We start from the raw sequence: 27540 nt of genomic DNA on the forward strand, positions 1-27540 counted from the left end.
GAGAAGAAAAAATTGGTAATTAGGCTCTTTGGGCATTATAAGTAAATATTTAAATTAATAGCAGTTTTATTACACCAATATTATTGTATTATCATTATTATGATTATTGTATTATTTCTTAGGCAAATATAACATTTAATTATTTAAATTTGATTTTATTTTTACAATTTATAAAATTTTTATCACTTACGTTAAATGGTGGATAAATTGCCGTTTGAGGATAACATTTGGTCTAAAATTCTTAATTCAGACACCAGATGTGTCATGCCCGAAAGATGAGGGACGAAATGTGTCTTGTGTCCAAAGTTTGGGGACGAAAACCGGTATTTTTCCGAAAAGGAAAGGCGTTGGGATATTCTGCAACTTAGGACTTGACCTCTTCTTCCGGTTGCTCGGCTTTTGCGCTGCTCTTCCTGTATGTGAATTGGATTTTTCCTCGTTTCGTTTGGTGGTTATTTGCACTTGCGATTTATGGCTCATGAAGTTTAACTGCTTGGGAGCTGGTATTTTTCTTCATTATTTGAAATGAAACATGTACAATAAAAATTTTTCATATACATCTACAGTAAAGTTATTGAAAAACTCCCACTATTTTAAAATGTTTATCAAATATTACACCAAAATATTCCTTAAGAAAAAGAAAAGCTTAAATCGACAAACAAATTTGATGCAAAATTATCTAAATTTTCACAACTAAAATACACTTATGATCATTTTTAGCCATGTCAAGAATCATTAGGTGTCAAATTCTTTAACATTTTATACATGGGATTGCAAAAATTTTAGAAGTCGAAAGGCCACAAATATATAAACAATATTTGGAGGGATAAAATTATACAAACTTAATAATTTAAAGACCAACTCGATATTTTGCTCTTAGTAAGTTAAACTAAAATAGTTAACTGTTTATATGATAAACGTATAAATGATAATTTGTTTGAGTACCTTGAAATATCAAAAATTACACTTACCTCCCTTGCTTATTTACGCATTTAATATGACAATACCATGTTCACATTTTAATGAATCTTTCCTTGTTTTTTCATGTTTATACCAAGAATTGGTTTTAAAATTATTTTTGCTTTTGCTTTTCCCTTTTTATTCCTCCCTTTTGCCAGCAAGACCACAGAATAATCAATATTGCCCCTAGTTTCTATTGTATTCAAATCAAATGTCAAACTAGTGATCTTTTATGACAAGTTAGCTTCGAATGTGATCTAATATTTTTGTTTACCTTTTCCTTTTTTTCTGGTATTAAAATCAAAGTTCAAAATCAGTACAGCATACTATGGTGGTTCTACCACTCCAAAAATCCAGAAATACTTGAAAAAATAATGGCAACAATTTCTTCTCCACCTCATAACGATTAAGTAGACGCGTGGCAGTTATCATAAATGTGCTGGAAATTCCCAAAAAAAAATATTCGGAGTTCTAGAAGCAATTTACAGTGAAGCACAACTTTGGTGTATAAAAAGTTTTCAATGCCACAATCGATGCGCGATTTACTTGGCTAAATAATAACAACCCCAAACTGCCTGAAAAATGGTTGAATTTTGTACACCCAACCGAAAAGTAACCCAAAGCCCAACACAACCTTCAAATTAGGGAACAAATTGAGCGGGTTTGTGGATTTGGGTTTAGACTGCCAAGCCTAAAATACTTCTCCTGAGTTGAAGCCATACTATTATACATAAACGACGAGCTACAACACCCACAAGGAAAGGCATTTTCTATCAACTGCTTTAGCTGCAAAAGCAAGGCCTGTGTCTGATACATTACACTTGCAATGTTGTCCAGAAACTCAACCAGCTATAGTTCACCCCGGCATTTTGCCTATCACGGTAATGCTTGTAACTTACAGAAACTATAAGCCCAAAATGAGCTCCTAAAAATAAGGATATTAACAATTACTAAGCCAGCGGAATTTCATTCTCTTGCAACAGGATCAAGAATAATTCACCTTTCACCATGAGTCACCCAGTTTTTCCCCAAAATATGACTGTTATTGCACATTGATGCTGCCGCAGGTTGCCAAGGGCATTACCACAAGAAATTGCTGGCAGTGACTTTGGTCATCAAAGGTGGAAAAAAAACTGTGTCATCAAAGTTGCTTAGTCATCAATATCTTGGACCCATGCCAAATCTGCCAACAGAATGCACCCGCAACATCATCATTTAGGCAAGGATCTTGCTTAATATGGAGCAAACATGGTTCGAGCATTGACATACGGACTAGCAATCATGCATGTAACAGTGCCATTGCCCAAGCTTTAAAGGCAAATGCTACTGCAATTTCTTATCCCTGATACTTTTGACTTTTCTAAACCAACAAAGAAATGGTTAGCTGAAAGCCTCAAAAACTCTATTACTCGAACTCTACTCCTCCCCAGGCATACTTATCTCAGACATGACATGACAAAGTTAAAGGGTGAAAAGGATGCAAAGTTTATATCATGGTTGAAGCCACCATAAGTGCATGAGTTGGATTTCAATTCTAACTATGTCTAATGTCCGTTTTCTTCCTTTTCCTGTGTACATTTTTTACTTGTGCAGCACTCAAATGATTAACACAATAGTAGATATCCAGATAAAAATATAATTTCCTCTTAAACACAAGACAAAATAATTTAAGCTGGTTTAAATTATCATATTTGCTTAAAGTGTTACTTACAAATTAGGATACAAGATGCACCCCCGTAAACATGCCCAAGTCTTTAGAGGTGTAGCCCCTTAGTTTCAGAAGGTTAACGAGTCTCACACCTAGACGGATACCTGTACCCAACACTGATACCCAAGTCCAGTGACATTGCTTAAAAGTGCAACACCTTTCTTCAGACGAAGTGGTGCAAACCCATAGTATCAACTACCAATTACAGAGTGCCATCATATAAAATACTTGACTCCAGCAAAATATGGTAGACATTGCAGATAGAAAGCTAGTATTTGGAAAAAGTAGATTTATGATATTTCAAATTGAGTGCTAAGAGTTTCTTTATTTTCAGGTGCAACTCAAGAGATAACAAGGAAACTAAAAAAATAAACCCGAGACTCTGCAGTTGGGTATCAGCCATGAAATAGCAACTTTTTGGATACTTTCCAAATACCCAATCTGAGACTAAAGCCAGATGGCTTACTGATTATCAGAACCATAATGAAACATATAAAATGATGGGCTTGATAAAAGAAACAAAGAATGACAAAAGTAGAAACTATAAATTCAAATTTCTCAACGAAATCACATACAGAGAGCCGAGTGGTGTTTGATGATACTAAACTAAATTCAGAAGGGGAAAGCATCACATCATCCCCTGACATCCTATAGAAACCCTACCAAATCCAAAATTTATTCATATGACTCATTTGGTAATACAAGTGACAATTCACAAAACCATCAAAGCTTGAAAAATGTGCAAAACTATTAATATTGCAGTTCATAGAAAATAACAGGATTAATGAAATACAAGTTTTTGCATGGTTTCAAATATGCGCTAAAGCTTTCTCATTTCACATACTTTCATTAGCACAAAATACAAATCAGAGACAGATGAAGAGAACAGACCTTGAAGCACAGACTCAACTGCAGCATTTGGGATTAGTAATCCAACAATCCGCTGATTGTCAGTGGTAGTTTCAATCCGGACAACTCTGATCCGTTTATGGCTTTGCCGGGCCTGCAGAGAAATGTAATGGGGCTTCACTCACTGGATATCTCTTTCCTCTTTAATCACATGTTTAAAAAAGGAACAGAAAAATGAAGGGCCACATTTTTGCTTAAATTTAGAGTCACAAGCAGCTTATTGCTTCAGAAGATGTATACACGCTCTATGAGCCTACCCAAAACACAGAGAGAGAGAGAGAGAGAGGGAGGAGAAGCACTCAGCCAAAGAAACAGAGAATTAGGCAACTGACAATCTAAATTAAAAAGCATAGATGCTAACAAATTCAAACAGAATAATGCATGCAGCTCAGAACCGAAAACAATGAAAATGAGAATTCCTTTCCTGGGCCCCTAACTCTATCTTAGTGCTAGTAATTACAGGAAGAAAAAAATGTGAAGGATCAAGGGGAGACTAGGATGAGCTCTTGTGTAACTAGTCTGCAATACTCAGAAGCTTTCATCAACTATAACTAGGCTGCAAACTAATCGACGCTCAGTCAAAGCTCGACTCAAGCTCGAACTGGCTTGCCGAGCCAATCAAGTCGAGCTGAGTACGGAGATATTCAGCTCTTTAGCTCGTCGAGCCAGCTTGAATTGATATATTTTTAATATTCTTTATTATTAGTAGTGAACTTACATATATATCCCCAATATTTTTATCGTTTCAAAAGGTCAATCGTCTATTTTATGCACATTAAAAAACATGAAAATCATTATTTTTTATTTTTATTTGAGCTCAATTAGGCTTGAACTTGAGCTTGACTAGGCTTGAATTTGAGTTCGAGCTCGAGTTCTACATTGAGAGCTTTTCAAGTTTGAACTCGAGTTCAAGCTTGGTGGAATTCAGTCAAGCTCGGCTTGATTAAGCCAAAGGTCAACTCGACTCAACTCAACTCAGCTCATTTGCAGCCCTAAATTTAACATGCCCTGAAAATCATGAAAAAGAATACCTGCTTGGAGAGAGCCTTCTCAATAGTTCCCCAGATGGGAAGAATAAGGCCACCCAACACATTTACCTCCTGCAATCTTCTGCCCACTGTACAGAAGCTCCCAAGCTTACAATTGGGTCCATGCATACACTGAACAGAAAAGTTGCAGAGACTCATATTAGAACTGTAACCAGTATATGTGCACACAAGACACGCATTACATAAAACAAGTACATAATACATATGCATATACACATTATGTGCTAGTGTAAAAAGATTTTTACATTCATAGAGTAGGAAAGATTAATCAAACATATATGTTTACAAATATATTAAAGAACAACATGAGAAGTCATATTTGGAGCAGCAAATCATGCAACTATTATGAACCACACCCTTAATGATCATAAGAAGAACTTGAAGTATATGAACCAAAAAATCACATGTAGGCTTTCCAAATACTTATGCATATTAAAAGTAGGATCTTCTTCTTCTGAAAGACTCACCAGATTACTAAAAGAAGCTGAAGTCCTATCCTTTAAGATGCTGCATGGCACAGCTTGAAAGTTGCCATTTCGGAATTAACGTTCACAGGGTACTGTAGCAGTGTGCTGCTTTAGTTATTCCAGGACTGTTTTACCAGTTCCTTGGTTATTCAATTACTTAAATGATTATTTCCTTTCCATATTTGACTCAAGATCCTAAACTTACTTGCATTCCTATTATATTTGTTTATTGGAGAGCAAGAAATTACTAGTCTAGAATGAGGATTGGGCATTAAACATCTAGCCTTCTGGCAAATGAAATCCTCTTCTTTGACTTCATCTCATCGAACTTCAGCGCTGGTGCTAATTAGCCCCCAAATCAAGGTTTCTATTGGTTTTCCCTGAAAACCTAGACTTCGTTCATGAATTGAAGTACCCCCTTTTCACAGCTTTTGGTATCAAAGTGATCCACAGATTGTTAAACTTACATGCAGCATGGGTTAAGAGAGATAGAAGGACGTCTTGAGTGGATATCCAAACAGTTGGATATGCTCATGCATTTAGAAGCGAGGGAACTTCAGGATAAGAAGCAATTCAGCTATAACATATGAGAAACACTTGAAGGTAGTCTGAAAGTGAATTATGAGTCTACCAGTGATAAGTAATCACGAATTATCCACCAATCTATGATGTTTAACCGCATGATGGTCCAAGTGTTAGATCTGGAGATTCTACAACAATCATCAAAGCCTCTACATAAAAATCTTCACCAAGTCTATGACACAAGACCAAAGACAGCTCAACCAGTTGGATCTAAAAATGTTCTACGGTTCCAGATACAAAGCTAGACTATCACAATCCAAAAACAAGTTTGTCCTTCTGAACATTCATTCACTTCAAAATTATTTTCAATTTCCACTATTAGAAGTGAATAGATGTCTTCCTCACCAGTCAGTGCTTTTTGGCTGATAAAAATTTGAGTTATGGAGATTGTAACGATTTGAAATGGAGAAACTTCATGGAGGATACAAAAGTTCAACATTCAAACACGTCGATTTTACTCATTTCAAGGAGCTGTATGGTGTCCTTTGATGTTGACAGAGCATCCCAAGAAATACTTTTACCGCTTGGTTCAGCACTTCAAAGATACAATGAGTGAGTTTGGAACAACTCCAGTACTTCGCTACTGGCAAATTTTAAAGTAGAAGAAGGCATGAAAAAGCCTGTCAGGGCATCCTTTTGATCATGGAAAGATCATGGAAAGCATACAAAACTCAGGGACAAGTTTTCCTCCAACCAGAGGAGAATTGATGCAGCATTTACGAATTAAAAGTTTCTATTCCCAAGTTTCTATATACCAGGTTCTGTTGTAGAGTGGCCTTTAGTGCTATAGGACTTAAATGATTATTTCCTTTCCTTGATTTAGGATCTTAGATTTATTTAGTTTCCTTTTATGGTGATTCGTGGAGAGCAAGAATTCCAATCAGTCCATATTGGGGATGGACAACCAGAGATCTAGCTTTCTTTTGTATTTTAATGAAATTATCTCCCATGAGTTGATCTCGTAGAACTTTAGATTTGGAGAAAAGTTTAATTTTTCATTCTAATTACTTTATTATTATTGCTATTCCCCAATGGGTCAGGTATTATGTAAACCCAACTAAGATTCATCATGTTTGTTTTGGGTTTTGCGTCCAAATTTTCAAACCCAAACCCTACTTAGATCCAGACCCTGTGAAAGAGATATGGGTCTAGGTATGGTCTGATTTTCCATGATTCAGATCCAAACCCAAATCCAAGTCCTACCCAAACCCATACAAATAAAAATGTTGAGCACGTGCAAGTTTAAATGTCAAATACAAATTAAAATTTTCAAGCAAATAGAATTACTTGATAATATTTCATGTTGTTCGTTCTTTATTACACCCAACATTCTTGATTTTTTTTTGGTTATTTGAAATTAGTAATTAGATTGTATTTTTGTTATCTTTGAATTCCATATGTTTTTATTGTTTTTTAACTTAATATTCAAAAAATTCACGTGGATGCCCATTGGGGTACCTAGACTCGGGAGGCTGGATCTAGATTTTCTTTTCCAAACCCATAAGGGTCTGGATCTGGGCCGATCCATTGACATGCATATGTATCACTTTTGAGTCACCGTTTCTGCAAGAAGCTTATCATCAATTTCAAGCGGACAAGTTTAGATCATATTGGGTGAGTAGGCATTGCTCCGTTGTCGAATTGATTTTACTTACTTGAGTTCTAACTACAAACTCTTCAGTTGTCACAGTGAAGTAATCCCAATCAACCAATACGGCGTAAATATCCACTTGTGAAAATACATGAGTTCCTCAAAAAAGAGGTAATTTTGGAAATTTATTGATTGTTACTAAGTGTGGTTCCTAGCACAGATGCACAGATGTACTCTTAGTGCTAGATATGGTCCATCCCAAATTCAACAATCAGAAGCAACTCCAATCTATTACTTACACACACAACCATCTAACAAGCAAAGGACTTCTGACAGTTATCAAATAATGGATGTTCTCCTTCATGTACTGGTCATATCACTTATACCAATATCACCAAATCCTTTAATCAAACAAGAAAACAATAACAGATAACCAGCATGATAACTGTTCTGAAGACAAATATACAGTAACAAGGTCGGAATTTGATTACCTGCTTGGATGAAACATCATATTCATCTTCCCAACCAGTACAAGCCTTCTCTGATGAAGAAATCTTCCGGTACTTATCCTTTAACTCTGTAAGTGGCATCTCCCTGGAAGATGAAAGAACCAACAAGAGAGGGAGCAAGAAGAGAGAAGAGATATGCAGCTGATAATAAGAAATGTATATTGATCTGGAAAGTTATCGAAGAGAAAATTATTATTGTTACCTTAATGCCTCCCCAACAGCAGGACGGAAGATTTTATACAAACCAGAGGCAGAACTGAAACACAATAACAAGGCCATCAAATTGAGTTTCACTATGTCATTTTGATGGAGGATGTAAGTAAAGAAAAAATAAAGCCTTAATAAATAACCATAATCAGATTCTGAATAAATAAAAGGGCACCAAGGACTACAACTGCAAAGTGCTACATCGAAAAAAAATCAGACAAAACAAAGGCCTGGCCTTTTCCTAATCACACATTAAGTTCCCCCTGGGTTGAAGTGATCCCACGTGTATGCAACTCAAATAAATGGAGCAATCTAGCGGGCACACCTGATGGTAACTACCACAAAAAATTGTAACTTGTCCAGAAGCTTTAGTTATAAAAAAATTTCATCTACTTAACACCAAATATAGCTGCAATCAAGCTGATCTGAGCACTCTTTTAATGATTTTGACAATTTTGTTTGCTCGATTTGAATCTGCCTTGGGCTCAATTATGAACCTGTCAAATTTGTGATACATTCATAAGGTGAAGTTCAAATTTTAACTATATCTACCAAGCTAGGGGAAGGCTTGAAAGTTTCTAGCTCTTTTCCTTTCTTGGATGTCTACATTGTAAAGGACACGCACTTACAAACCCAAACTTTCGTCTGTAAGCTACATTAACCCAAAATCGGTTAAGGAAATATGTGACAACTTGATTCAGAAAATGATGGACCACAATTATCAACCAAAAGTTAAGGAAATCCATAACTTCATAACAATGGGTCAAGGCGTACCCTTCCAATGCTAATAGAAAGTGTCGTCTTCCCAACCACTCCCTCTTAGATTCATAAAATCCATTGTTAGTCAGACCACATCCATCCTGTTGTCTCTCTTCCAGCAGTTTAGACGCAGACTGCAGTAAGACAAAATAAGACAATAAAACAAAATTCAAATTGTATTTCAGAGAAGTATGCAGTATAAAATGGCTTCTGTATAAAAGTACTACCTCCCATGTGATCCCACGATCTAATGTAAAAGTAAACAATATAGTAGACGCCCCCGACATACTGTCAACATGAACAGTCTGCAAGATTATGGATGTTAAGACGTGGTTAACGTTAAGCAATAATACTAGTAGGAGGAGGATAACCTTTGGATGCCCTTGTAACTCAACAGCATTGGCTTTCATATCAACAATGCCAGAGTCCAAATGTCCCTCAACACGTGCATTCTGAACGAGAAGATCAAGGATGCTAGCAAATAACTCAAACAGCCTGTACCCGCATCAAATTTACACCATTATAACAGCACATAAGGACATCGTGTTCCCAACTTGACCAGTCAACTACAAACCTATTTTGGATCTCAGGTGGAAGGCCTAAAAGGCGGTTGAGGAAGCGCCCAACATCATGCATATCCGAATCAACTATACGCCCAGAAATCTTTGCGCCATCCTTTCCATTACCTTAAAGCAAATGCAAGATATAACACTTCAAAAGGTTCTCACTGCCTACCTTACAAATTTTCTCATATTGATTAACCAAATAACTTAATAATTCAAAGAAAAAGGATAGAATAAGGTAGTGGGGTAGACCAAAGATGAAAGAAACTCCTAGACTCAGACAACAGTTTGCTTAAACATTATAATTGATTTCTCTGCCGGAAAAAAAATGCACACAAACACAGAAAAAATTTCCATAAGAGGATTCTTAACAGGGAAAAAGAGGAATATTAACAGTCTCAGATGCCGTAGTTCCTAACAAATGTCACCACATCATAGCCTGAGGAATTAGTTGCCAACTTTTGCTCCATTACAACTTCTGGTAGTAAAAGAAAAGCTTTCCTGCAATTTTCCCCCATTGGACGGTAAAGTGCTTTCCAGGATTGCTTATGTTCTCCATTTCGTTCCATATTTTCATCAGTGGTAAATGATAATAGATACTTGGCAAATAAGCCACCTATAGACTCTTTCCATATCACACTTTCTTCAAATCATACTCTCTGTCTAACATGAAATCTCATACAAAACTGTGAATTTTTGCCACATTAAGTTGTCTTCTTCTATATCAGCGTCAGAAAACCTCCACAATATTGCTCATCCTAGATGTATTGGTATAGTTTCAAATCAGGCATGCATCCTCCAAAATCACGTAGTTCTATAACCTAATGATTGCTCCTTTCCTCAAGTCAGCTGCAGTAGCAATAACCACATAAATCTATGGAAAATGATCTCTAAAGGTTTTTTTCCATATAAAAAATTCCCCAAACCTTTTCCCAGTAAACTGCCAAGCTTGTACACTCTGCAACTCTAAGTTTCCAAATCATCCTTCACTTCCCTACACATCGCCATACCTTAAATAAATCAGCTGTTTTTGCTCCCCAAATACCACATTTTGAATCCATACCTTCTCCCTGCACATCTCCAAATACAGTGTTTTAAGAAAAAAACACAGTAACAACCACCTCCCTTCCCTGAAATGACCTCATGGAACACCCTTGCTTTCCTGATACTCTCAATTATTAATAGGAGATTCAACCCTTATACAATTAACCAGATAGCACTTCTATCCAACCCATTCCTGTAAGAATCTAGATTAAAGTCGCGTAGCTTTTGCCTGCTAATTGCAGGAAGACAGAATTTTTTTTCTTTTGTTTATTATGAAATAAAAAAGTTTCTTCCCAGATGAAAGCAGAGCAGACAAGCAGCATACTATTGGTCTTCCCATGAAATCCAACCAACAAAGAAACCTCAAACCTTCAAGGATCGGTTTTTTAACCAGGTATGGAATATATCATCAAAACCTAACATGACAACATGAACCACAACAGAGGGGTGTCTGGTTTACCAATTCATTTTCATCCCACTTAAGGAATGGAAACTCACTTGCTACTTGTGCAGAGACCGAAAAACAAACAAGACAAAGGAGAAGACCTGTTTGTTATGGTAGAAGTAGGTGAAAGTTTCATGCTTATTTGCAACCAATTTGACAGGGCTATAGGGCTGAAATCTTACCAAGAACTGAGTCTCTTATTATTCCAACAGAAACAAGAGCAGCTTTCCCCTGCAAAATAAAATCTTGGATTGCATCTGGTTTTCCAGACGAGCATCCAGGTGGTACAACTGGCAAAGAGTCCTGAAAAGCAGAAAAAAAATTCAATAGTTACTTGAAATTTCCAACTACCCCAAAATAATACTATGAAATAAACTACAAAAAACCTGCTCCATGATTCCTCTGTACAGCATCATCAGAGCTCTCTTTCCATATGCACTATCATAATTATAAGCACTTAGAGTTGGGCCAGCCCTATGAATTTTCAGCAGCATCAGTGCTAATAGTTTGATAGAAACATGTATCCAACATATTAGTTTCTTAGCCTATTAAACATCCGTTAAGGACAAAACAAGAGTTACCTGCGGTCTCCCTGAGTAAGTGCTCCAAGAGATTCCAGTCTCTTGGCAACAATGGATGCAAACCTCCGTTCACCACCAAGATTCGTAAACAGTAGCCTGAAAGGTAAAAGGGGAAGTGGCTACCAGATAGTTCTTGTACGTGAAAGGAAACCAATTTGAAAGGGAAATGGAAAAGAATGAAGACTTGAAAGCACAAAAAGAATTAGAGGCCATGTTAAACCATGCATCATACACCACATTGGCCATGCCATTGCGGTATATCAAACTGGTGCAGTCATTCACCATGTTGTTTGGTGCTGTTGAGCAATGCACTATGCACATTTAAGCAAACTGTGTAGCTATACGGAGTGCTATCATACTGCGAGTTAGATTTAGAATCTGATATGTACCTATACTCAGGTGCAGAAGCTTGATTTGATCGGTGAGTCCTGCCAAACTGTTGAATTGCACGGTCAGCACTCCATGGTAGTTCCAAAGTTAAATGGACCCTTCGTTTCTGTTGGAAAAAAGACCAACAGGCTTGTACACATGAAGACAAAAGAACAAGCAAAATTCAACTGAAGATAATGAACCATGACGTGGTTCAGTGATAGCAGAATTCTAATACCGGAAAATGTCCACAGAATCAATGAAAACTTGAAAATGAACCTGATTTAGGGCCCTTCTATCTGCTTGCAAAGAAACACCAGCTGACCCAGCTTCTGAAATAATAGCTACCAACTTTTTCCCATTCATAAACAGTTGCTTCTCATGCATATTAACCATTTCCATTGTGACATCCTTACTGAAGTAATATAAATTCACATAGAACCAATTCAGCAACCACAAGATGAAAAGCACTGAAAAGCAAAACCAAATCAATACTGACGTGTTTCGAGCCTGATAAGTAACACCCTTTCCACCAGAGGCCCTAATAAGCATGCCACGCCTTCCTGTAATTTCGGCAACTTTATCAGGGCCACCAAGCTGCATAAGAATTAGAGGTCACAGGAAGAACTGAAGGACAAGATGAAGAGAAAATTAACCCAAAAAAGGAAAAGGACAGAAGATAAGAGTGGATGAACTCATGGTGTTGGTTATACCAATGGGAATTAGCATCTTTTATCTAACCTGATCAATAATATCATCCAATGGATTATTTGGAAGATCCAAAGAACGAATTAATTCCAATATCTTTGTTCTACGCTCCACAGCTCCCTCATACCTGAAATCATTTTTATCAGCACGTTGAAAAACCTATAATATCGGGAAATAAAAAAATAAAAAAACAAGATATTGTTTACATGCAAGGCAAACAAAGAGAAAATGGATATTTGGAGTCATTTCACAAACATGAAAACCTTTTCAGCAGTTCTGCAAGATAGGCGTGTCTTGCTTGGAGATATTCCTCTGTTTTTTCCTTGCATGAATGACAAGACCAATCACTGGAAACTGTTTCCATAACAGGTGGAACTAAGCAGGCAGGATGCACAAGCTGGCCACAACAGGAACACTGTAGCAACTTCTTCCTTTCCTACAACAAAAATGAGGATGGCTACGTAGCATAAGAAGAGACATTATTGAGATAAAGAAGAGAATGAATGAATGTAAATAAAGAAGAGAATGAATGAATGTACACCTCTTCTGAATTGCAGATATCACAGATCTGAAACTCATCATCAGATTCAGTAGATTCTTCTTCAGAGTCAACTACAATAGTAATCATGAATCAGTCATACGAAATATAGCGTATGAACAATAAAGTAAGCACAATGCATAGAATATGAAATATGTAACATTTTAATTAGCTTACTTTCTGATTCTTCGCTTTCAGCATCACTTGCAGATTGCCACTTAGCAACTTTCCTTACTCTCCCTCTGAAAGAAACTCCAGGAGTTGCTGAATGCCTCTTCCTTTGGAGCTCCTTCACACTTTCCTCTAACATCATTAAAAGTCAATCGCATAGGCAACAAAAGGTGCAAAATATTCCAATAACCTATTGAAGCAAGCAACATTTTGTAAAGATCTGATAAACAATAGCCGTACAGAATACTATTCATACCTGGGAGTGGTTCAGGCTTTTCAGGTAATGGATAATTTTCTTCCACAAATTTTAGCAACAACTCTCGAGGCCCAGAAATAAAATCATCAAGTTCAAGACCCTGTATAAGCACATATTTGAACAATGGGAAAATCGTGAACATGGTCAGGCTAATTGTAAATTGCATTGAAGAAATGACGCACATATTTTGAAACGGCTTCTTCAGTTCGTGCCTCTCCAGTACTCTGCAGGCCTATGACCACACACTTCTTCTCTGCTAATGCTTGCTTAGCTAGTCTTACCACTGCAGGCACCTTAGCTGACATACACACGTGCCTAAAGAAACGCTATGACAATGCAGAAACTTTCTTTCAACAAAAGTCCACAAGTGAAACTAATCTTTATGAACTATATTATTAGCCAAAATTCAAGATACTCAGTACCTGATGGTTTGCCCAATATAATCTCCATAATTGACTTGAGTTGGGCTTCTCAGTAGTCAGAAAGGCACTAGCTGACATCAATTCCACTCTCAGCTCTGCCCAGAACTCAGCCGCTTTCTTATACATTTCCTAGGAAATGACAAGTGAGAAAACCAAGGTCATGCAAAGCCTAGTCAAAGAACACAAAGACCTTCTTCATACAAAGAAAAGCTATTTTCAGTTGGTGATGTTTGTTCACACGGATCACGAAATGTCCATTGGTCGTTAAAAATTATCAATACTAATCTGCACATGTCAAAAGCATGGTCACATAATAGGGTAAAGAAGCAGCAACTATGACTGAAATAATCAGTGTTTTTCATGAATTTCTTCCAACAACAATAAGGGTAACATGGAAGGAAAGTATAAGCTTTAAAGAGATTCCAAAGACATTTCAAAAATTGTTAATTTGTATCGTCCCATACATATAATATCAGTTAAACTGGCACTTTTTGTAATTAGCAGATGTAATTGCACTCCATTTAGTGGATCAGGTGGAACTTCCAGTGAATTTACATATGGAATAAAATTGTCCCTCCAAATACACTTCTATACAAGTCTTGCCTCCTCAAGTCCAAGTGTCTGTGAAAAGAAAGGCCGGTGACAATAATTGGTCTTATATGTGGTTTAATAACAGTGATAGACAATAGACCTTTATATAGTATCATTAAGCATCTGGCAACAGAATAATCCTAGTCTCAGTCAAGCTCCAGTGTTAAGACACCAGAAAAACTCCCCATGCATCAAGGACAGACCGAATAGTAGGTATGACAAGCAATAAATGTGACCTTCCCGTTGAGCAAAATATAGCTACCAAGGAAATGAAATTACCAGCTAAACTGTTCAGTAGAGATAATCATATAATTTACTTTCAATATTTAGCAGCAAAGGCATAGGGTTACCATTCTGATATCAAGATGGTAAAATAGTACTACTAAGCAACATTAACATGTAGGATGTAAACGAAGGGCTCTAATTCGGCTGAAAAATGCACGGTACCATCATTTTCGCCTCTAATGGTACTTCAACAACTTCAATCTCGGCACCGTTGTAGCTCAGTGTACGACAAACATACATACCCCTAGAAAGTTTACAACAAGGAATCAAATCCCCTCGTAGTTTGAAATGTAAGTCATCCACAAGAAAATTTGAAGTCCAAACCTTGCTTTCATGTCCATTGCAACAAGCTCGAGTGCCCCAACTCCCCCTTTCTCCATAGCACCTGAACAAAAACCAACTGAAACTTCAGCAAATATTACACATGCATGAAGGATTGTACATTATTAGCACGAGCTTTTTCCTATATTAAAAAATTTCTCTAATAGCTGATATCTAAATTATGGCCTTTCTCATCCCTTGGAAAGTGACTCATTTACGTGCTTCCAATTTCCCAAATCTTCCAATATGAAATACAGAGACATCGCAAATGATCCCTCAAAACTTCAAGGATGCAGTCCAGAATCAATCGGTGAATGTGAAGGGTTAATCTTTACCACCATATAATGTGATGTAGACAGACGACAACTTAACATTGATAAGCTAAATAAACAACAAAACTTAGAGAAGGGATCCGGTTTTGATGACTCCAATGGATGATTTGATGAACTCCAATGGATCAACTACTTGTATGACTTGAACATGAATCATTGGATCCTATGTTCGCATCATAATGGTTTGACTACAACATTCCATCGATCCCTCTCTGTGCATATCTTCAATCACAAGCAGTTCGATAATATACAGCATAGGATTCTTTAAAAATTGTCTGTTTCAGCAAACAAAAATCGCACCTAGAAAATCACGGAAGCTAAGAAAAGAAGTTCCAGCTCCCCAAAGACCCAAGCGAACCATATAGCCCATATTGCGAGGTTCTGAAGCACCGGTTGCTGAACAATAAATGACACGAGCTTGAAGAAGCCGAGCCTGTAATATATGGTTAAGACAACAAATTAGAAGTCAATTTAGCTCAAGTAGTGGCTCGTTAGAGAATCTTTACACTGACAATGTATTTAAAAAAATTATCTAATAATTTTTGTGCCCGAGGTGCACAAATTATTGTCTGCGGCAGGAAACATTCATGACTACACGTGGGTGATAATACATCTGAATTAGCGAGAGCAAATTCTCTAAAATGCAGATAACCAGGAGATGAAGCATTGTAGACATGCAATCTTAATATCTCATGAGATGCAAAAGAGAAGACAAACATAAAAGTAGTCCCACTGGTTCTCTTTGTTAGATCTTTCAATTCCCCTTTGGATGGCAACCCAGAGAAAAAATAACTTTCATATTTGAAATCACAATGATAAAGTACAAATTACTTCACTACATTAATAGAAATCAAGGTTGCATTGCTAGATTTCAGTCTTTAGTAATTGTAAACCTGGAGCCAATAAAAAATGGATTTAAAAACAAAAATCAAATCTCATATACTGGGAATAGGGGATCAACATGATCATGATTAAAGAAACAGAAAAATAATTTAAAGCATCACAACTTCTCCTTTTTAAGTCCATTATAAACAATTCAGCACCACTTCTCCAACACAAAATCAATTAGCGGAAGTTTGAGAAACCTACTTGCACATCAAAGATTCTGTTAGATTATTTTAACACCAGTACTCCTGGAATGCTCGATGTGCATACAATTATCATCTTAATCAACATGAAGACAGCAGCTGTTTTAAGTTCAATAAGTGAAACCCAAATTGGAAGTGAGAATTGAGAGCAAAGAATCAACTATGGTGCATAGTCTGTTTTGTTTTCCAGGAAGGTGAAATCGAAATGGAAATGAGATGCAAGATGGAAAGTGATGTATTGAAGTACACCTGATTAGGAGGTTATTGAATAGTGGAAGCCTGGCTATGGAAAGAGTATAGTGGAGGCAGTTATGTAGGGTTGGGAAGTTTGGCAAATAAGATGTGGATGTATCATGCTGAATCTTGAAATGGTATATTTGGAATAATAAATAATGACACAATTTTTTAACACCAAACCCATGGCTCATGCATTATATGTAGAGAGAGATTTTTTCCCTTCTTCTGGATGGTACTCGAAAGACTGCACGTAGCAAAAGAAACAACATGCAACCAAATTTGGATCCTTTTTAGTTTAAATTGAATGGAGCCTGGCAGCATTCAACACCCCCATTGGCATTTAAACCAATACTAAAGTCAGCTAGTAAACTAATGTTTCCCTCCTCCACACATCACATAAATGATTATCTCTAGCTCCTTTTACACCTATTACCGTTTGTGTTCTAGTATTCCATCTAGTCCACTTACTATTAGAAGCATTGTCCATCTTTTCTGCTAAGGAACCAATTTCAAATATGACCTTGAGTAAAGCATATAATATGTAGATAAACTGATTCAAAGAGAAAAGAGGGAACAAAAAACATATAAAATAATTCTTTAAGTTGTTACTTGAACTTTCAATGAAAATCTACTACAGTTTGTTATGACTTCGCAAGACCCAAAAAGTATAATGTGGCAAGCGTCACTTCTCAAACAAGAACATCAACATAGAAATTTTGTAACTTGCCTCGCACCTTAAAACCAGCACCTCCGTATTCATAAATTTGAAACCCCTAAGCTCAGTCTTCTTACTAAAATTTCTTATAATTCGAAATGCTGGTGAAAATATCTTCTAATCTAAAGTATTTAACTCAATGCAACTTGTTAAGAGAACTTTCACACAATATGAAAGTTTGCGAGTGTCAGCTTCTAATCATGAATGCAAATCAGTTAGATAAGGCTTCTAAGATGCTCAACCTGAAACTGCTGCTTCAGTTCATTGTTGATTTGACCTAATTTATCAGTTCCAAACCTCACCTTCAACATTAGCTATCATCAGTAGCATTTAACAACCATGCTCTTAGCAACTGCACCCAGCAATCAGTCATCTTCAAACCTAACTGAAGTAACCTCTTCGCAATTCAGGACTTAAAGTGCAATGGCTTTAACTACCTCCATGTATCTGCAGAAGTTGTTTCAACTTTTCTACTTACAGCTGATAGTAGCTAACCCATGTGGCTTCAGAACAAGTGAGGAGAAACAATTATACGCCAAAAATAACAATATAATAAGTGTAAAATATAGAAAAGCGCCCTGCAATTAAGCAAACCTACAGAAAAGCCCCCTAGAGTTTCAAAACATACACTCCGGTACCTCGTGGTCTGAACTAATTTAAAAAAGCTACAGAAATCATCTAAATTAACGGGTTTGAAATACACACGCCTCTTTTGCGAGTATTTGTACAGAAAAAGCCCCCTATGGTTATAAATCATACAATCTGGTACCTCATGGTTTGAACTAAAGTGAAAAATCAACAAAAATCATTTAAATTAACGAGTTTAAGGGTGCTTTACTGAGAAACATAGGCTCCATTTGGATTAGCTTTTTTTGGGGGTGTTTTTTTAAAAATTTTACTGTAGCAGACTTTTTAGAGTATATTTTGGAATATTTAAGAGTAGTAGAGTTTTTAGAATATATTTGGGATATTTTTTAAACATTAAAAAAAATTAAGACTACTTTTTAGAGCACCTTTTAGAATACTTATTAAAAATTTTTAGATATTTTGTCCTCGGACTTGACAATGGCAATTGACAATGACACGAAGCACTAGCTGGTGATAGAAATGGGCGTACAGTACAACTCCAGAAATTCACGGCTGTGGTCTACACTGGGCCCGCCACCGTTCTGGTCCAACGCCAAACAGAGGTTAACCACGCCTCCCTTCTTTCTTCTTTTTTGTTTTGTCCGATTTCTTCTAATACTACTTACTACCATTCTTGTTCACGGTTCCGTTTCTTGCCGGTGACCCTACCCACTCTACAGCTACCACCATGTATTTCCTATGGCTCAGTTTTGAGTCCTTTGACACCTGCCCATATTATTTATTTATTTATAATAATAGAAAAAAAAAAAAAAAGACACCGTCAATTCAACTGCTCCCCTTCTCTGATCACACCGGCCACCACCAGAGCAGGAAGGAAGGGGGTTGGGGAAGGGAGGGGGGCAAGGGAGGAGGGAGGAGGAGAGAGTACGGAGGGGCTACGGTGGATAGTGATAAAAAAAATTAATAAATTTTAAAATTACTTTAAAATATATTACAAAACAAAAAACACTACATGTATAATGAAAAGTTTTTGAGATACACTAATAATGTTGAAGTAGTATAATGTTTCAAAAACATCATTAAAATTTAAAAGTACCTAATCCATACTACTTCGAAAGTTTTGGTAAACACGCTAAAATACTACTAGGTTTGTTTGGATAGAGTATTATTTGGAATAATTACTGTAACACTTTTTATGATGTGATGTACGTGAAACAAAAAAATGATCGAGCATACAAAAGGGTTAGTTGAAAAATGTGTTTATAATATAAGTAAAATATTATTTAAAAAATTTTGATATTCAAACAAACCCAACTAGCTAGTAAATAATTTTTTTAATCAAACTTTTAGCTGATATACCTATTAAACACCTTAGAACTCATAAAATTCTCAAAAACAACCCAAAACTCCCAAATGCAACTCACCTTTTTTTTTATACACAAAATAAATAAATAAAAGCTCCTAAATAAACTCACCTTATCTCTATACAAAAAATGAATAAACAAAAATAAAATACCACCCTCATCTCTTCCTCCACCACAACCCCCACCTCTTGCCACCACCATTGTCCACCTTCCACTGCCATCCTCCCTTCCATCACCAGCCCTTCCTCTCCTTCTTCCTCCTCTCCCTTCTCCCTCCCCTCCCCTACACCCTGCTCCCTCTCCTCCCCTCATGGCCACTTACCCGCATCCTCTCTCCTTCCAGCAACCATAGCTAGTCACGGGAGAGAGGGAAAGGGGTGCCGAGAAGGGGTCACGACCAGATTGCCCGTTCCCCACAGCCTCTCCCCTCTCTCATGTGACAGATCTGGTCACGGGAAGGAGGTAAGGAGATGTGGAAAGGGGGCCGCAACGAGAGGGGGTGGGGGTGCAGGGGAGGGAAAGGAGGAAGAGGAGGGGGAAGAGAGAGAAGGAAAAGGGAAAGGAATGGGGGTTGTGATGGAGGGGAGGGTGGCAGCAGAAGGTGGAGAATGGTGGTGGCAGCAATAGGTAACCATAGGGACCTTTTCTGTAGGTTGGCCTAACCTCAAGGTTTTCTGTAGGTTTGCTTAAGCATGATAGTTGTTAGAAGGTCTGTTTTTGCTTATATATATTAGGGTAATTGTGTCATTTCATCCACCTCCATTAGTTTTGACGATTTCCGTTGCCGTTTCGGTAAGGAGATGTGGAAAGGGGGCAGCAATGAGAGAGGGTGGGGGTGCAGGAGAGGGAAAGGAGGAAGAGGAGAGGGAAGAGAGAGAAGGAAAAAGGAAAGGAATAGGGGTTGTGATGGAGGGGAGCGTGGCAGCAGAAGGTGGAGAATGGTGGTGGCAGCAATAGGTAACCATAGGGACCTTTTCTGTAGGTTGGCCTAACCTCAAGGGGTTTTTCTGTAGGTTTGCTTAAGCAGGATAGTTGTTAGAAGGTCTTTTTTTGCTTATACACATTAGGGTAATTGTGTCATTTTGTCCACCTCCATTAGTTTTGACGATTTCCGTTGCTGTTTCAAATTAGTTCAAACCACAAGGGCTGGAACATATGGTTGGCTTTTCCATAGCACAGCTTAATCACGGGAATTTTCCGTATTTACCCTAATAATAATAAACAGCTTTCAAGCAGCTTTCTGTAGGTTTGCTTAAGCAGGATAGTTGTTAGAAGGTCTTTTTTTGCTTATACATATTAGGGTAATTGTGTCATTTTGTCCACCTCCATTAGTTTTGACGATTTCCGTTGCCCTTTCAAATTAGTTCAAACCACAAGGGGCTGGAACATATGGTTGGCTTTTCCATAGCACAGCTTAATCACAGGGGAATTTTCCGTATTTACCCTAATAATAATAAACAGCTTTCAAACAAGCGAAACCTAAAACTGGGAACAAGGATAGGCAGCGAATGTTATGCATTATATACTGCAAAGATGAGAAATCTAAAACTTCAAAGTAGCTCAATTAAAAGCAGCTGGCAGAAATTGCATGTAGGTACACGGAAGAACACTCCTTATAACATCTTCTGCTTTTAAACAAGAAGAACTGAACCACCAGAAGCAGACAAGACGGGTGCGGGATATTTGGGTGGATATGAATGTGTTTTTTGCAAGCATTGTGAACATGTGTGACAGACTGCGCCACAGAGAAATACAGCTTGCAGTGCCGGAATTTCCTTTTTGACCAAGACATAGGACAATATAATTACAAAGCCAATATCTACAGTATATAGAGTTTGATTATAAAAGGTTAGCACATAAACCATTGCAAGAAATACATGATTTCAGTCACTCAGTTTCAAGGATAAACCTGAATCTCGAGAACAGCCTCCCCCGTGCGTGTTGGCTGCCCTCCTGCTTCAGGGACCAAATTTTTTGCTTTGTGACACTGCAATAAGGTGGTTAAACCAGATAGCATAAGACAAACCGGACATGACATTTTTATCTTGCATGATTCACAACAACTGCCCCACATTTATGCCCTGAATATGCAACAATTGTACACTAACTAAAACTAAGATAAGCATATAAACTTCAAACTGGAAACATTCATTTTTTTCTGCATTACATGGAATGCTTTGTACCTCATCAAAAATAATCAGACCATCATAGTCTGGTCCACACCATTGTACAAGCTGCTGCAAACGAGTACGACCTTTTTCCGATGATGCAATGAGGCTGCTGTATGTCAAGAATATAACTCCTTCCCTAATGCCAACAGACTTTGAATCAAGCTTAGAGTAAGGCAGCTTGTTCAAGGCATGCACTACAAAAGTCAAATGAATGAAACTTAGCTTAGAAATACTTAAAATGTCAGCCAAAAACAGGGAAAAGGATCATCTTGAGACTTCTTCCTACTTATCAAGTACGGGACAACATCACAAAACCGATTAAGTTTGCAGGTCAATAAACTTAGTCTCCGAGCAGCATAGAAGAGCGATAAAAATCCGTTACAATTCAGATACATAAATTGTGCATTTATATAAATAGATAAATTTATATATACATACATTATAGGCCAGCAACTGCCTTAAAGCATGTTGATCAGGTAAGTGGTCCATGTTTTTGGAACATGTGAGATCTAGAAGGAAACCCTACTAAGCCAACTCGATGTGCTATCTTGATCGAGCGAATTGACCTTGGAAGCAAGACTGCATCAATGACTCTAGCAGCCTTGACATGCCCCATCCCAACTTAATGAACTTCTCTACCGTTCAGTCCTCATGCAACAGATAGTAAAGCAGTGCCAGATACACTCGTAACTCCCATCATATGAAACGGGTTCACTTCTGGCAATACATGGTAGATGTGCAATAACTTTTCTATCCCCAAAAGCTAGTTCAGTCAATTCCAGGTAAAGGCCTGCATGTTCCCCAAGGGAAGAGGGCCATGAATATCTTAGAAAGGGGCACGAAAGGGGCGTGAAAATCATATGAAACGGGTTCACTTCTGGCAAGATATGGTAGATGTGCGATAGCTTTTTATTCCCCAAAAGCTAGTTCAGTCAATTCCAGGTAAAGGCCTGCATCTTCCCCAAGGGAAGAGGGGCATGAATATCTTAGAAAGGGGCACGAAATGGCCGCAGCCACCCTCACCCCCCCTCTCTCCTCCCCTTTCTCCCTTCTCTCACCACAGTCACACAGCCAACCCCTCCCTACTCCTTTCCCTTCCCCTCCTCCTCCTTCCCCCTCTTTCCCCCACCACCCCCTCCTCTCTCTTCCCCCTGCCGCCCCTCCTCCTCCCTCAGTCTGGTCGCTCGACAGGATCTGATCTGAGGGGGAGGGCGAGTGGGGGCAAGGGAAAAAGAGAGGAGGGGGTGGCGAAGGAAAAAGGGGAAGGAAGGGAGGGGGATAAGAGTAAGAGGTGGGGTGGCAGCAGGCGGAAATGGAAGGGGAAAGAAGCCAGTGGAAGTGGAGCTGGCAGATGGAGTGGAAATGATTAGGGAGGTGGTGGTGGAAGAGGGAACGGGGCGTGTGTTTTTGGGCATTTTGGGGTCACTTAATGTGTTTTAACAACTGTTGCTAAAATTTTAACAAAACTTAGTCTACTAAAAACAGGCAAAAAACACACCTACCAAGCACACCCTGAGAAACCACCACAGCTTTCTACTTAACAGAGTTCACAAACTGTGAATTAAAAATAAAAAAAAAAGGTCTATTTAAGTGTAATGTTTCTATAAGTTGCCTTTTACGGAAGGCATTAGACTAGTGTAGCACAAACTTTTAAAGTTACACAAGAGCATAAAGAGGAGGCAGATAAAATTAGTCATAAATCAGGACTACTGATACAACACCCTCAAAAAAAAAATCTACATAAGTCCAGCTTTAAAGTAGAACCCCAATACTATTATCCGAGCAATCAAACAAAAATGAATATAGTATAATTCCAAACCATTACAGTAACTCAAGAACTGTAACCCATAAACAGCACTTCTGTGCCAGAATCAATTCTTTAAAAGTTGACATAAAAATTCAGCAGATGTTTTGTTTCCTATGATCAAATGGATCCCCTAACAAGAATTTCAAATTCTTTTTTTTCTTGGCATCTTTAATAAATAACATAAACTAAAGAAATTCAAATTCAAGCTTAATTCCTGCAAGCCGAATAAAGCACCGAAATCTATCGGAAGATGTTCCAGTATTTAAAAAAAAAAACTGCCTCTTCCAGAGGAATACACTGATAGATTAAATTCAGCCTTTTTTGACATCTATTGTGTCTTTTCGATGGGGCTTCTCCACATCAAACCATACACCCTCACAATCTGCAATGACCTAAAGTTGCATCAATGACAAAGCATCTCACTGCTAACAAATTTTCATTCAGAACTGAATTGTGTATCTTCAAAGATGCTCTCAACACTGGCAAACTGACCAAATGCATCTTTAGATTGACAACTACCCCCATTAAGCATCATACAAAGTGGTGGGGGAATGGCCTAAAGACAGAATTATATCTTCAAAATCCAGAGTTTCAGGTTATAACTAGCAGGATTATAACTAGCACATTCTTTGCTTCCAAAAAAAAAAAAAGAACTGATACTATGACAGTAACTTCCTACCTTCAACGCAGGATGCCCCCACATCGTCTAAGTCTCTCCTTGCATCGAATTTCAAGTCTGAACCAACAGAAATCCACCTGTATGCAATCATTTGAAACAGGGACTACACCGTGTGAGTTTCAACTATATGGCAGCATTGACTATCCACTGATGAGATTATAAAACAGGGAAAAAATGAACACAATCTACAGCACATTGAGGCATAATATGTGAAAGAATTGCTTAAAATAAAAGCTTACAGTGCCTTCCTTCTCTGGTGGTGCCAATTCTCCCATATTAACCCAGCTATTGTCCTCCCTTTGCCCACTCCAGCACCATCTCCAACAAAAAAGCCTGCCCTGGAGCCACTTGGAAGGTGCTGAAGATGTCTCTGTTATGAAATTACCATTATATGGCAGGTGACATTTAAATGAAATTTTGATTCCAAATGATGAACTGACAACAAACCTGACAGGCATAAACCAAAGTCTCAATCTGCAAACATGATAATGCTTTTGAGTTTTCCAGGTCATCCTTGATTGTGAGATCATAAGTTGGTTCAGGAGGCTGAACTGCAGATAATGATGATGTCTCCACCACAGGATCAGGATGGGGTGGACCAATTGACAGTTTTGGAGGCCGCTGCACAGAACTCAAAGTTGAAAGAATATTGAAAATCAAAATCTTAAGACTGTTCTTCCTAGTTTCCAAATACCAAAACATACAGGTGAATGCTAAAATGATTGAGGCACAAAGACGTATGAGAAGGATGAGAATAATTACATAGTCGGTGAATGTTTCCCCAACCATACCACCTTCATCTTCTTCTCGTTCCACCTCAATTGCAACCTGAAAGGTTTTTCCATGGACAGGAGATAACAAAGTATGAAAATCTTCAACTCTCCAATTTTAAAACATTCTCCATGCATAGAATATGCAGTGTCACTTCTATGGAAGTAAACGGTATCTCATTTTACGTTCCAATTAAACCCTAACCTAGGGCATAAACTAATGACCTTTTCTTTCATTCTTTCCAGTGGCCTATCAGCCATAATCTAGAATGACAACATTTAACAACAAGAGGGAATACATTTTTTCAAGTGCAAACTAGCTGGCAGATCATTCCCGAAGACCTTTTCATGCCAAATCTGCAACTACTTGGGTGGCATACTAAGCTAACAACTTTTTGATTTAAGCCACTGGTCTAAACTAACGAACCAAGTCGTTACTCTCATTGCATCCAAGTAATAGAAACTATTCAAATTGTCAAAAAGCATTCAACATGGGAAGCATTGGGAATTGCAAATACAACCACAACCGCCTTGCTAGTCCTGATCCAAGCAGTTCAAAATCAGGACCTAAGCAAGAAATGTAGAATTCTAGAGGTTGCTCTATGGGCTCTAGATGTGTTTCCCACCCTTCATGGACATAGCATATAGACCTCTTAGCATTTAGTTCCTACGTTTGAGGTTAGCTACCATTCTGATACCATGACAAATGAAGCGGCCAACTTGGTGGTACTCTTCAACTTAACTTCAGTAGCAATTTATCTAAAGGTCTTATTGAAACATGTTTACTAAATTCAAGCATTGCTTAGGTATCCCGAGACAGACACTTTAACACCTTTCAAGCTCTGTCACATTTTACAAGCAAAATTCTCTCCATATATATAAAAAGCATCAAAGATATACTAGGCAATACAAATAATGAGAAGGTAATATGTGATTAAATGGCTGCAACATGTCTCCTAAACTGCTAAACTTACAAGTACTAAGTTCAAATGGACTTGGATGCACTAGAGTTAAACAATGAATATATGCGGAGCATGTGTTTATCTAGATTTCATATCAACGTGTTGGAAAATGATATGGGGAGAAAAATTAGGCTGAAACAAAGGTCTAGCATTTGGAAATTAAAATACGGGTGCTTCAGAGTGGAATAATAACATCACACATCAGCATCAGTTTTGTACTCCACACCATCTGCTCATCGCTGTTGCCAGAGAACCAACAAAGTTCCAAAATGCCAGAGAAAATAGGAGAGGAAAAAATAAAACCTCGTTGACTTCTTCAGGGGGGGGCGGTGTAGGCAAAGGAGGAGCGCCCGGGAGAGGCGGAGCAAAGAACTGCCTAATCTTGGAGAGATCAACAGCAAGGTCGACTCCGCATTGAGGGCAATTGAAGCGGGAAAGACCGTGGGGGACGTTGAGTATGGCTTTGCAGTGAGCGCAGGGGAGCTGGATCTTTGTGGGATCAATGCCGTGGGCAGCGGCAGTGCGCTGCTGTTGCTGTTGCTGTGAAGTTCGCAACAGCTCCGGGGGCAGCATCTGCGGCAAATTGCACTTAGGGCATACGAACTCGGTCAGGCCGGCTCCCACCGTTAAGATCATCTTGCAACCCGCGCACCGCACTTGACAACCGGCGTCATTGGCACCAGCCTGGATGACAGGCAACGGTGGTAGGGATGGCGGAGGGGGAGGCGGAGGGGGGGAAGGAATTAGGGGAGGCGGCCCAGACGGCTGCCCCATTTCCCAATCTGTCAGCTAGTGCTCTAAACTGCAATTGATTCAGTAATCACTATCAAATAAAAGGCTCGCGATTAGCAATAATCATACGCGTTACTAATCCACAGCAGACGCCAAAAAATGGTGAAGAGGGTACTAGGATTGGATTTTGGGTTGTTGAAGCTCCCGGTACTGTATCAATTATGATAACTGAACCAGGACCAGACCAGTGACTCCAGTTTAACGCGGACAGAGGGCCACGCCCATACGAGACCGAGCTGTTGTTTGGGTTGGAGCGAGCGGCAAAACGGGAAAATCATACGCGGCGCTAATGTCGTATGGACAAAATTTTTGATCTGCGGGTATCATGTTCAAAATCAGGCGCCAGACCTCGTAACCCCCAGTGCTTCTGCATCTCCATCCTTTTTTTTTAGCAAATTGTACAAAATATCACTAAACTATTTACTTTGATAGCTTTTGATTACTTAAACTTATTTTAAGCCAAAAATATCACTTAACTCTTTTTTTTTTTTGATAATGAAAACGGAGATTCATTGAAGTAAATCTGCTTTTCCAGCGTACATAATCTCCTTTGGGAAGCTTACAAATCAGACGTGACTCTCCTTTGGGAAGCTTACAAACCAGACGTGACTCTCCTTTGGAAAGTTTACAAACCAGACGTGACTTTCCTCAATTGACAGAGACAGATGAGACAATAAATGAGTAGGAACATTGTTCTTTCTTCTTACATGTAAAACCTGTATGTAGTAAAAATCCTTCAGCATATCTCTAATGCCTCTAATCACTTAACTCTTAGAGCAGTAATTTTTATGTCATTCCATCCAAATTTAGGTGTTTCTAATAGACGAAGGGTCTTGCACATGACATGTACCAAGATTTTTGAAGGGAAGTGCCTTAAAAAAATCTTTGTGGGGCATTTTAATAGATAAAAAATATTTGGGGTCAATCTGATTACTTCAAAAGTTAGGGACTTTAATCAAATTATGAACAATTCCCTAACCCATGCTATCACACCAAAGGC

General features: G+C 38.2%; 1 protein-coding gene across 3 annotated transcripts; it reads right to left on the reverse strand.

Annotated features, from left to right (window-relative positions):
* Window positions 1-1666: 1666 nt before the first annotated feature.
* On the reverse strand, window positions 1667-27189 carry LOC140010976 (protein FORGETTER 1-like). Of its 3 annotated transcripts, XM_072058703.1 has the most exons (32): window positions 26052-27189; window positions 24779-24844; window positions 24464-24637; window positions 24256-24386; window positions 24017-24093; window positions 21543-21724; window positions 21269-21346; window positions 15668-15800; window positions 15039-15099; window positions 14877-14958; window positions 13839-13967; window positions 13599-13742; window positions 13417-13516; window positions 13167-13292; window positions 12993-13063; window positions 12715-12887; window positions 12485-12578; window positions 12243-12340; window positions 12023-12158; window positions 11764-11870; window positions 11375-11470; window positions 11180-11267; window positions 10976-11096; window positions 9316-9427; window positions 9113-9236; window positions 8969-9046; window positions 8757-8875; window positions 7978-8031; window positions 7758-7860; window positions 4609-4737; window positions 3560-3671; window positions 1667-2143 (listed from the first exon to the last, which is right to left on the reverse strand). In XM_072058703.1, exons 1-32 carry the CDS (start codon window positions 26520-26522, stop codon window positions 2112-2114), a joined length of 3801 nt encoding a protein of 1266 aa, XP_071914804.1. In that variant the 5' UTR covers window positions 26523-27189; the 3' UTR covers window positions 1667-2111. The 3 variants fall into 3 exon arrangements, 2 of the variants coding, with proteins under 2 accessions (XP_071914804.1, XP_071914805.1); XM_072058704.1 differs by lacking the exon at window positions 8969-9046 and having other exon boundaries at window positions 26052-26962; XR_011818177.1 differs by lacking the exons at window positions 1667-2143; window positions 3560-3671; window positions 4609-4737 and having other exon boundaries at window positions 7785-7860; window positions 8969-9029; window positions 26052-26953.
* Between the last annotated feature and the right edge of the window lie 351 nt (window positions 27190-27540).

Source organism: Coffea arabica, chromosome 7e (genome assembly GCF_036785885.1).
Source record: "Coffea arabica cultivar ET-39 chromosome 7e, Coffea Arabica ET-39 HiFi, whole genome shotgun sequence".
Classification (NCBI taxonomy): Eukaryota; Viridiplantae; Streptophyta; class Magnoliopsida; order Gentianales; family Rubiaceae; genus Coffea; species Coffea arabica.

What these genes read in the sequence shown, in the direction of transcription:
- LOC140010976 (XM_072058703.1), bottom strand. Translation starts at nt 26,522, where the DNA reads ATGGGGCAGCCGTCTGGGCCGCCTCCCCTAATTCCTTCCCCCCCTCCG. An exon ending in ACAGAGGAATCATGGAGCAG is followed by an intron (nt 11,097 to 11,179) that starts GTTTTTTGTAGT and finishes TCTGCTTTTCAG; the next exon opens with GACTCTTTGCCAGTTGTACC. An exon ending in AATAAGAGACTCAGTTCTTG is followed by an intron (nt 9,428 to 10,975) that starts GTAAGATTTCAG and finishes ATTTGCTTTAAG; the next exon opens with GTAATGGAAAGGATGGCGCA.